We start from the raw sequence: 12611 nt of genomic DNA, 5'->3' as shown, positions 1-12611 counted from the left end.
TCCAATTTTTTTTCTCCCCATCCTTTCCCTAGACAGCAAGTAATACAATATAGGTTAAACATGTGCAATTCTTCTATATATATTTCCACAATTATCATTCTGCACAAGAAAAATCAGATCCAAAAGAAAAAAAATGAGAAAGAAAACAAAATACAAGAAAACCATAACAAAAAGAGTGAAAATGCTATGTTGTGATCCATACTCAGTCCTCCCAGTTCTCTCTGTGGGTGCAGATGGCTCTCGCTATCATAAAACCATTGGAAATGGCCTGAATCATCTCATTGTTGAAAAGATCCACGTCCATCAGAATTGATCATTGTATAATATGTTGTTGTTGCTGTGTACAATGATCTCCTGGTTCTACTCCTTTCACTTATCAATAGTTCATGTAACTTTCCCCAGGCCTCTCTGAAATCATTCTGCTGATCATTTCTTACAGAACAATAATATTCCATAATATTCATATACCACAATTTATTCAGCCATTCTCCAACTGATGGGCATCCACTCAGCCTTCAGTTTCTAGTCACTACAAAACGGGATGCCACAGTTTTTTTTTTTTTTTTTTTTCCCCCACATACAGGTCTCTTTCCCTCTTTTAAGATCTCTTTGGGATATAAGCCCAGTAGAAAATGCTAGATTAAATAAATTCCATCAACAATGTATCAGTATCCCAGTTTTTCCACATCCCCTCCAACATTCATCATTATCTTTTCCTGTTATCTTAGTCAATCTGAGAGGTGTGTAGTTGCACAGACTTTATATTAAATAAATATCTCTTCTGATGCACTAGTCAAAACAGGGTCAAATCCGGAAGAGGACTATGAGGTTATTTTTATCCCTAAATTTCTCCTCATCATTTAATCTAAATTCTGCCTAATTCTTCCCAGAGAGATAAAAAATATATATAAAACATCTTGAAAAAGAATAAGCATAGGCAAAGAGCCAGGCAGTGTGATAGAATGGGGAGAGCCTGCCTTGAAGACAGGAATTTATTGGATACAAGACTCATCACTGGTACATAGGAGTTGTGTGAGAATGGACCATACTTTTAACTTTCTGATCTTTAGAAAACTCTGTTAAGACTCTCAGAATACAATGTAACACTGTGGAATCACATAACTTGAAAACCAGCTCTTCTCCTACACATATAGTAAATAATTGTGACTTTAGGCAAATCATTTAACTTTTTAGGACTTCATATTATTCACTAAAAAAGGAGGAAGGCTTATTTTAAATTGCTTGTAAGGTTCCTTCTGAATCAATATCCACAATCTTATCAATTGCAATAGAACTGTCAATTTGTATAAATGAAGGAAATTTCTATGAGGAGTTTTCTATAGTGCACAAAAGCCAAGCCAAAACAAACACTCAGAAGAATGTCACACATTCACAGAATCATTTATAATAAAAACTTTATAATGTTATTAATAATGGCATCTACATTAAAATCTATTAATTGAGTATAAATGTGTGTGTATTATTTTCACCACTGAACTGAGCATGATGTCAATTGAGCCATCTAAAACAACACAGAATCCCAAATCTGATATTAGGGCACTGCATAATTTCAGCTTTCTCTCCTTTCTATCTGGATATATTTCTATCCTTGTGTAATCCTCACTTATCGTTCATTATCATGTTGACTAATAACTGCAAGATAGTTTCCATAATAAAGATGACAAATGTATCCCAGAGAGTGATATAACATACACTGTGGAGTTCATAGTTTGTTTGGTTTTATTATTATTATTTTTTTAATTCTCAAAAGAATTTCAACCTTTCAAAGGCAAAATGGTTTCTCCAACCCCATCCAGATGATCCCACTTCTAAATGATCTGAGTTAGCTTTCCCATCATGGGCCCTCATAAAGAGCACTGGTTAGTAAGACAATAAACGAACGTGTTTTAATTAGAAAATGTGGATTCCCAGCACTTTTGCAAGAAGGAAATGATGGCTTCAGACAGATATCAGGAGACTAATAAAAGTTAAGATGCATTAAGCAGCAACAGTGAACCCAAAGGTAAATTAGTGGGATATCTGGAGAAGCAAACCAGAGATCAACATAACAGCTACCAATGTTAGCTGCTGATGCTCAAGGAGCCTTCTTCTCTTCTTTGTGTTGCAAAGGCATTAGTTGTACACTGTCCTAGGAACCGAGATGTGTCTCATCATCCTGTTCTCTGCAATTCTCCCCCGGTGAGGACTATGCATGCATGACTACACAAGGAATGGCTGCAACTAGGCAACAGTCTGTTCATTGGCTCTACTGAGACAAGAGAAAGCTTTGTCAACCATAGCTGCATTTTCCTGTCTTCTCTCCAGTTCTTCCTAAGCTCAGCAGATAAATAAGATCAACCTCCTTGCTGTGCCTCAGGAAGGCTGCCTATAGTTACTGCCCTAAGTTGAATCATACAAGATATAAAGCATATGGAGGGAAGGGGGATTTCCCAATGCTCACATAAGTATACCTAAAAATATCAAATAGTTCCTTAAGTACCCTCATTGAATTTTCCAATGTAGGCTTAATAAAAATTTGAAAAGATATTCCCAATAGTCATGGACTTCAAGTCCACTACTCATGGAATATTTCTTTAAAAGAAAGTATGCTTCCTGAAGGAAGGGATTATCCCTCCTTTGTCCCTATATTCCCAATGTCTTGTTCAGTAGGCATTTATCAAACATTTATTGAATTGGGTGAAACAGTTATCTTATCAGTAAAATGAGGGGATTAGATTAGATGGCCTATGAGTTCTTTTTTAGTTCTAAATCTACGTCCTTGTACTCCTATTAAAAAAAATGTTTGTCATTATAACATTATAGCACAACTGATGTGAAATGTAAGTGCTACCACATTGTGCTATATACTTTTGTAACTTAAATAGGACAATAGAAAATGTAATTAATTGTTCCTTTAAAAATATAAGGATCACAAAGTTCAGATCTTCATGGGAGAACTCAGTGGGATTTATTATTTCCCAAATGAGTTACTGTGAGTAATGACTGATACTATAAAATAATGATGATCATGGAAAGAATTCTTCTAACATACAATTTGGAGGGTGTGATCATTTTTTTTTCAGAACTGTCTTGACCTTTAAAAATTATTATTCTGAAACATCTGCTCATGCAATATTCCCAGTTCTCTGCTCTCCCCTCCTACAAACCCCTAAGAACTAGTTTTTCAAAAATTCTGAACACTTAACAATGCTTTAGGAGTCAGACTAGTGAGTTACAAAACCATTGCATCTCTGAGTATTTGAAATCCTTGCTCACAAGGGCACGGGACACAGGGACTAATAAATCAAAGCAGTTTTCAAAGCAACTATATATCCTACTCACCCTGCCTAGGAGAACTATGAACACCTTATCTAGTTCCTGAGAAAAGAAAAAAAAGGATCTTCAGAGCCAGAATTAGAAAGAAAAAGGGAAAAAAAAACTTACCAGCTCATCAAATCTATCCCTGTCTGAGCCAGATAAAATATCCGCAGGGATGACTTAAGAGAAGGCCCCAAGGGAATAACATTTGATATTGGCTGAAAGGGCAAAAGAACCAGCCATAGACTGAAATTTTCAGCTCATTTCAACTGAGAATTTAACCCTTGTTCATATTTGCATAAGCTTGGGGGCAGAAGTATATATATATATACAACTAAAGACCACTAGGTGGCCACAATTGGCAATTCTGTCAGTAGGGTAGGCTGGACAGAGCTTTAGTGCTTCATTTCAAGGCCGTCCTTCTAGCCAGAGGCTTTCTTGCATTATCTTGCAAGAAATAAACCCAAGTTCCTAAAGCCTTGATAAAATTACTAGGTTTTTAATTTTATATAGGGAGCCAATTGATAAAAAGAAAATGATTCTTCTACAATTCCTCCATGAGGACCTTCTGTTCTCACTCTATTCAAGGGAAAATGTGGTCTAAACAAGGTAAACTACTTATTTTGCTTTAGTGCAGTTCATAATCCATGCATGTGCTCCTATAATTTATTTTCTTATTAAAGGATCTGCTCACAAGTTGCAATGTCAATGTAAGGCACTGAATCAGTCCCCTTCATTCTTGACAACTAACAAAAAATATACTGGTATTCCATGTGAAACACTTGGCACAGTTCCTAAGTTTTTCTTTCCACCTCCATTGTCCCTTCCTCCCCTCAGCCTCCCAATCTCACCTCTCCATAGACCCTTCTATTGCCTCAACAAAGAGGAAAGACAGAGGTCCCTGTGTTTTCAATGGCCAGTGTGCCTATTGAGCAGCTTCGATATTGAGATTAATAAGCTGCCAACTTTCAAGGAAGACTAAGAAAACTGCAAAATTAAAGTGCATTGCAACGTGAAATACTGGTGGCCAGGCGGGATCACGGTGTCAGCAAAGCAAGGTAAAGCTATAAAATAAGGCTGAGCTTGAAAGGATAACCAAAAGGTCTCATTAATTTCCATGTTGCCCCTGATGAGGATTTAGAGGTGGCATAATGTTCTGAAAAATGAAGGGGGATGAGGAATTCAGCCTGTTAATCTGAAAAGTTATCCAATGGATTTGATGCTATTGGTATAAAATCTACTTAAGCTTCACTGGAAATCAACAAATGAAAAAAAATAAAGTAAATAATATGAACCAAACTGGTTACCCTGGTTTAATATTCTCAAGATCAAGCTTGTCATTGATTCTGTCAGAAAATTAATCCTTAGATAGAAAAATCTATTGGTGAACATGTTTGGAATAGTCTTAGAGCACAGCACACAGTGAAGATGTTCTCAACAGTCATGTAGCCTTGCTGTGAAAAACATATTTACTGAATGCATTGCCTCTGAACTACTACTTAATGGGTATTCTTCACCATGGAAGAACTCAGAGAATGAACTGACCTAACCCACTCCATTTTAATGGTGTAGAAATATGTTTTCTGAAATTCTGTAGCCCAAAACAGATCAAGATAGATCTAAAAAAACAGAGGGGATTGAGTTAGACGACCTCTAAGGTTCCTTTCAGTTCTAGTTCTGTGCTCTAACTTTAAAAAATAAGTTTTTCATTGTTGGTTGCATTATTGGCATGTGAAACACACAATATATGAGGGCTAAATGATTTCACTCTATTTTATAAAATATATATAGTACAATATTATATGTGATATAATAATTTATAATATGACATGATATAATAACATTATTTGGCATGTGTGTGTGTGTGTGTGTGTGTGTGTGTGTGTAACTGCCAAGCTAGTTATTCATCAGACTATTTTCCATGTAAATGTTTGCTGTATAAATGAATGAAAACTAGTCATTAGCCTCAGAAGAGAAGTTTATTTGGCCTAGTACAACACTGGACTTTGAATTTAGGAAAATGTGATTTAAGTACAAATTATTAGCCACTGGATTCTTTTCAAGTTACTGAACTTTCTGCCTCAGTTTCCTAAGTGATAAAATGGGACTAATAAGAACTGTAGCTCTTACCTTAGGGTTATTATGAGATCAAGTGAAATAATATAGATGAAAAGATGCTTTATCAGTCTTAAAGCACTATAAGGATGCCATTTCTTGTTATTATTAGTAGTAATGCAGCAACAGGCAATCCCAGTCTTCATTTTATGCCAATTGACTTCTACTTTTGACTAATCAAATGCATCTAAATAAAATAATGCCTACAAATCATGAAGCTGACCAGAATACTCTTAGTTCTACAACACCAATTTGCTCCTCCATCTGAAACACTTTTTGTACAATATTATATAGGGAATTAAAATCCTCTGTAAATGGCCCAACATGTACTAGACCATATTTTCAGCAGAGAAATCTCAGTTGTTGCCAGTCTTGATGACAACTACCAAAGATTTCCTTTACAAACAATCATACTCATGGTTTTGACAAAGACTTACCATTCCATGTCCTGGAAACAAGCACCTAGACACTTTTTCCCCCCAGATGTTACTGACAATGCCATGATATCACCCTTTTTGAAGGCTTGCCAATTTTTGGCATTTGCTTTCAGCATTGGGATAGACTTCTCTATTAATAGCTGATCCTCATTATATTTATGAAAGTTTGGATAGCAATATTTTAGAATGTAGGATTATAGAGTTCTCTGGTGAATGCTATGGAATAATTCATTTTGCTTATCATAATTATTCAAAGGTCATCCTCATATATAATATATATTAGTTTCATACCAAACTAACTTTGGACTTGAAAAAAATGGAAGGAACATCATTACAAGCCTCTTATGCATATGTAGATCTATAACTAAAGTGTGTATGGATGGGGATGGCAAACTGAGCTTGGCTTCAAGGTGCTGAAATTTAGAGTGTGTTGACAGCGGTCCTCTGGTAGTCAGAAGCAACTTATCTTACTGCCTGGTTTGGGAGAATAATTAATTAAAGTCAGAGATTACACATTGGTACAAAAGCTTCTTCCACACAGCAGCTATATCCCAGGTGGGCTCTTTACTGGATCTCCCTAATCCTCCTCAAGGTTTTCATAGCAACAACCTTGTGGCAAAAGCCATCATCCCAAGAACTTAACTGGCTGATATTTTGGGGCCTCTTCCACCTGTAGGACTTTGTCTTCTAAAATCTGACTTTTTACCTTACAGTTATGTAGGAGAGGTCTCTCTCCATGCCCCTCCTCAGCATGTGAATTTGTCTTTAAAAATCAGTTTGGGGACACCTTTCATGCTATTTGCTAAGTCATGTTCTACGGCACCTGGCCTGTGTACCATCCTAGTTATGATTATATATATATATATATATATATATATATATATATGTGTTTAAAGTATGGCAGCCAAGTGGTACAGCATATAGAGTACCAGGTCTCGACATAGGAAGACTCGTTTTCAAATTTGGTCTCAAATACTTACTAGCTGTGTGACTCTGGGAAAATCACTTCACCCTGTTTGCTTTAACTTAAAATGAGCTACATTTCCAAAATATATAGAGAATTAACTCTAATTTATAAAAAATCAAGCCATTCTCCAATTAAAAAATGGTCAAAGGATATGAACAGACAATTCTCAGATGAAGAAATTGAAACTATTTCTAGTCATATGAAAAGATGCTCCAAGTCATTATTAATCAGAGAAATGCAAATTAAGACAACTCTAAGATACCACTACACACCTGTCAGATTGGCTAAGATGACAGGAAAAAATAATGATTGTTGGAGGGGATGTGGGAAAACTGGGACATTGATGCATTGTTGGCGGAGTTGTGAACGAATCCAACCATTCTGGAGAGTAGTTTGGAACTATGCTCAAAAAGTTATCAAACTGTGCAGACCCTTTGATCCAGCAGTGTTACTACTGGGCTTATATCCCAAAGAGATTATAAAGAAGGGAAAGGGACCTGTTTGTGCACGAATGTTTGTGGCAGCCCTTTTGTAGTGGTAGAAACTGAAACTGAATGGATGTCCATCAGTTGGAGAATGGCTGAATAAATTGTGGTATATGAATATTATGGAATATTACCGCTCTGTAAGAAATGACCAACAGGATGATTTCAGAAAGGCCTGGAGACTTACACGAACTGATGCTGAGTGAAATGAGCAGACCAGGAGATCATTATATACTTCAACAACATTACTATATGATACAGTTCTGATGGACCTAGTCATCCTCAGCAACGAGATCAACCAAATCATTTCCAATGAGCAGTAATGAACTGAACAGCTACGCCCAGAGAAAGAACTCTGGGAGATGACTAAAACCATTACATTGAATTCCCAATCCCTATATTTATGCCCACCTGCATTTTTGATTTCTTCACAAGCTAATTGTACAATATTTCAGAGTCTGATTCTTTTGTACAGCAAAATAACGTTTTAGTGTATACTTATTGTGTATCTAATTTATATTTTAATGTATTTAACATCTACTGTCATCCTGCCATCTAGGGAGGGGTGGAGGGTATGAGGTGAAAAATTGGAACAAGAGGTTTGGCAATTGTTAATGCTGTAAAGTTACCCATGCATATAACCTGTAAATAAAAGGCTATTAAAAAAAAAAAAACCACACACACACAAAAAAAAAAACTTAAAATGAGCTAGAGAAAGAAAGGGAACAATGCTCCAGTGTCTTTGCCAAGAAAACCCCAAATGGGGTCACAAAGAGTCAGATGTAACTGGGAAAAAACTGAACAACAACAATATAAAGAAGGAAAGAAGGAAGGAGAATCCCTGTGAGGCGTGTGGATTTGACCTCCTATGGCAAAATTATGTCTAGACATGGGTGAGAGTCACACATGAGGGCAGATATAACATAGGTAGTTCTTTGTTTTAGTAAAGGGGATGCCTACATCAATGAGCCCCCAGAGCCACTAGAGCATATTTAAAATTATAATATTTTTATAAATAATTTTATTTATTTATAATTTATAAATAATTATAGCACTGATTTTCTTAGAGCCCAGTCCAACCTGTATTGCTTTGCTATACCTCCTTATCCTAATCAGTGGCACAGACTTACTACAACTTGTAGATAATGGGAAAGGAAGATAAATTCTAGAGAAAACTCAGCAAATATCTTGAAAATTATCCAGACTTACCATCAACTAATCAAGCAAATAACAAGTGTGTATTAAGTGACCATTATGTGCTATCTCTTGGGATACAAAGGGAAAAATGAAGTAGCCTTTTTCCTCAAGGAATTTACATTTTAATGGGAGAGGCAACATGCAGACAAAATTAAATGCTAGAAGGAAGGGTACTAAGAGATAAGGGAGTAAGGAAATACCTGATGGAGAAGATGGCATTTGAGCTGAGTCTTGAAGGAAAAGTCAGATTCCAAGAAGCGAAAGTGAGGTAAAAGAGCATTTAAGACACAGGAGATAGTCAATGAGAAGGCACAGAGGCTGGAGGTGGAATGCCATGTCTGAGAAGCAGACAGTACATCAGAACCAGAGAGCTTGTAAATGGAAGTACGATACAAGAAAGATAGAAAGAAGTAGGAGGGGGCCAGGTGTTAAAGAGCTTTAAGTACCCAACAGGGGAGTTTATATTTGATCCTGGAGGTAATTAGAGGCCATGGGAGTTTACTGAATAAATGGTGACATGGTCAGACCTATAATTTAGGAAAATTACTTTGGTAGCTGAGTGGAGGCTGGACTAGAGTAAGGAGAGATTTAAGGAAGGCAGACCAATAAGAGGCATATCCAGGAGTTAAGGAGAGAAGTGATAAGAGGCTTGAACTAGAATGGTTTTTATGTCAGCAAAAGGAAGGAGGTGTTGATCTGAGAGCTATTGTGGAAACAGAAGTGACGAGATTTTGGCAATTGCTTGGCCATGATGGGTGAGAGAGAGTTAGGATGACATCAAGTTCTGGACATTGAGAAAGACAGTGGTGATCCCAACAAAAACAGGCAAAGTAGAGAGAGGAATGAATTTTTAGAGAAAGATATAGAGCTCTGAGATACCTAGGGGATGAAATAGTTCAAAATATCCAGTGGGTAGTTGGCAATAAGGGACTAGAACTCAGGAGAAACAGGGGTTGAATAAATAGATCTGGAAGTCATCAAGATTATAATTGAACCCATGGGAACTGCAAAGGTAACCAAGTGATTGCGTACAGAGAGAAAGATAGGAGGGTACAGAACAGAGCCTTGAGGTTATACCCATAGTTGGAGGGGTACAATATGGATGATAATACAGCAAAGGAGACTAAGATGAGGCAGTCATACAAGGAAAAGCAGAACTAGGAAAATAGCATTAGGTCAAACCAGAAAGGAGAAACTCCAAGACAAGAGGTGATAACCATATCGATGCTTCAAAAAGATCCAGAAAGATCAGGACTGAGAAAAGGCCCATTAATGATGGAGACTTCATAAAGCAAATGAAGATACTTTCCCTTAACATAAAAGAAAACTTGTTAAACTAGGCTCAGAATTTCTATAAACAGTATACAGTTTGTTCATCATCCCAGATCTGAAAACTTCTAGCATACTGAAGTACTTGTGCCAATTTTTGGTGGTCAGGATTTTTATAAATTTCTATTGAATCTTCAAAACCAGCAGTGAAATAGTTACAATCATCAGTCTCCAAGATCATCTATCTAGTCTCAGAATGGTCTTATTTGGTATGACAAGTAATAGTGACAAGTCTATTAATAATGAACAATCATACCCAATACAGTGATCCGCTCTAGTCATTATACCATCTTTCTTTATCTCTGTATGTCTGTTTCTTTCTACCCCCTTACTAGGAAGGTGGCAGACAAAAAGAAAGAAAGAAAGAAAAAGAGGAAAAATCCTACTGTTTATTTTTAGGATCAACTTGTACAAAAGACAAAAAAAAAAAGCTTCCTTAGTTTGTGGGATATCAGGCCTAAGGGAGGGGAAGTTATCAATATAAATTTATCTGAGAGTCTATGCTGTGTCTATAATATTCAATACAATAAATGTGAGGGCAGACAAGAGTTGGGAATTATTCACTTAACATCTATTTCACCAGCATTCTTTTTTTTTTTTTTTTTTTAATTTTAATAGTCTTTTATTTACAGGTTATATGTATGGGTAACTTTATAGCCAGCATTCTTTGTTTTACCTGAAAAGAAAATAACTTAAATACAGGATCTAAAACCATTATCAACTACAAAACCACAAAAACTTCACAAACAAGTCTTTGGCCCAAACTATAAGAGGAAAAGTTTTCTAGTTTTCAGATTAATGGTTGAAGGTCCCTGATTAAAGAATAGATTATTAGAGAAGTGGGTTATTTTTAATGTAATTGTATTGTACATTAGGGTAATGTAATGTAGATTAATTATATTTAATGTAATAATATGATGTACATATAATGTATTTATATGTGGGGGGAGGAGACAATACAAAATAATAATGTATACACACACAACTTTTAAAAAGTTCCTTTGTACTTTTAGAAAGTTTTTTGTACATTGACAAATCAGATTATAGGTATTATAGAAATTTTCTATTCTTGACAGAAATAAATCTATTAATATCTGGGAAATGTACTTTATACAAAATACACTAAATATTATACATGTGCACCATACCTTGCACATAGGTACTTAATGAATGTTTACTGAACTAAATTGGCTTCTTACTTCAGATTTTGAGACAAATAATAAACCTGAGAGGGAAAGCTATGTCAAATGGCTAGCAGAATTAAATCTCATCAGTGATGAGAACAAAAAGCATAAACCCATTTATATGATACCCACACAATAAATAACTGAAATTTTCAGTCAAAGTTTTAAACTGTACAAAGGTTTTATGAGGACTCAGTATATGATTTACCTCCTCCTGGTCTTTCAGGACAAATTAAACACTGGGAGGAGGGATGGTAAAACCTTCTAAAACCTAAAAGTATCTGGTGAGGAGGAACCCAAGATGTTTCACCATCTGTGCCATCACTGATGGACCTAATCTCAGACCATTCAACATACTTATAGCTCTGGATTACTTGCAGTGAAGGCTGAAAGTGAAGAAGCAATGAAAGGGTCCAAACAACCCATAAAGCATATTTTGGAAACTTCCTTCTCAGCCTAAGTGCTGCACCTTTTCTGCCTGTTTGTTTTTATACAGTATTGTTTGCCCCATAGGCATCAAGCTGTTAGTGTGTACAGGAGGGATTAAAGTGAAACTGCATGTTGGATGAAATATAAATTAAAATTATTCTTCTGTCAGTCTCAAATCAGGGATTGTTTCTCAAGGTCTCCCCAAACACTTAATTTCAAATGAGTCTTCATTTATTACTTCACAAAAGGCCAAATGCATAATTTATCAGTAGCTCTCAGTCAATATACCCTTATAAGCAAGTTTCCCATGAGCCTTTGAGTAAAAATATGTTATGCTAATTCTATTAGTTGGGTACACAAGAGCTGTCTAGAAGAGTAAACAAGCATTAAAAGGAGACACATGTGAACAAAGAAATGTCTATCCACCCATCATCCAGGGTCAAATTAGTAAGGGGAAAAGTTAGTATCAGGAGGCAAGCTTGGTAGCACATCTTTATTCAAAGATTACACACTGACAGAACCTTTACTTTTCCTGCTTAGTTCTTTGCATTTGTAGGTGAGTGTGAGGAGGCGGGATGGGATGTATTCATCACATAGATAATAGGTCAGTTGTATTAACCAGAACCGGATCATGGCTACATACCTGGTCTCCAGGGGCACATTGCTATTGAGCACCCAGCTGTCCTGAAGCTGGACAGACTCGGGAGTGGTGGCCAAGTCATTTGGAGCAGGAGCTGGGGCGTGGATCTGGCTCCGTCGATTGGTCAGTGAGTTCCTATTGAGGGAGTTGGCAGAAGAATGGTGATGGGACAGGGTGTGATTGTGGGGAGGTGGAAGAGGAGGCCTCAAAGTTGACTGGCTGTGGTGGTTTGGTGGGCCTGTGGAAAGAGGAAAAAAGCCTTTAGTGGAATACAGATTCAGAAATTCTTGTTGTAACTTTTTATGCCTTTTTTTTTTTTTTTTTTCTGGGAAAATGAGATAACTAACTGTAAGTCTCTATTTTGATAATGGCTGAGTACAGTAAAATAAAGAGAGCTGAGACTACAGAAAACATGGCAAATAAATTAAGAAGAAACAATATGCTTTAATCTACATTAATCTGCAGGCTTTGATTGAAGAATAATTAGAAATTACATTAGTAAAACTGTGC

The 12611-nt window shown here is 36.3% G+C and overlaps 1 protein-coding gene across 6 annotated transcripts in view; it reads right to left on the bottom strand.

Annotated features, from left to right (window-relative positions):
• The window catches only part of TENM2 (teneurin transmembrane protein 2), a 1351165-nt gene that overhangs the window by 272919 nt on the left and 1065635 nt on the right, over window positions 1–12611 (bottom strand). For all 6 annotated transcript variants that reach the window (XM_003756806.2, XM_031949416.1, XM_003756801.2 and 3 more), the window contains one exon: window positions 12105–12339. In XM_003756806.2, the coding sequence (XP_003756854.1) occupies window positions 12105–12339 (235 nt within the window). The remainder of the gene's footprint in view (window positions 1–12104; window positions 12340–12611) is intronic.

This window comes from Sarcophilus harrisii, chromosome 2, assembly GCF_902635505.1.
Source record: "Sarcophilus harrisii chromosome 2, mSarHar1.11, whole genome shotgun sequence".
NCBI lineage: Eukaryota > Metazoa > Chordata > Mammalia > Dasyuromorphia > Dasyuridae > Sarcophilus > Sarcophilus harrisii.
The sequence above is the reverse complement of the archived record's forward strand: the minus strand, read 5'-3'. Positions and strand labels throughout refer to the sequence as shown.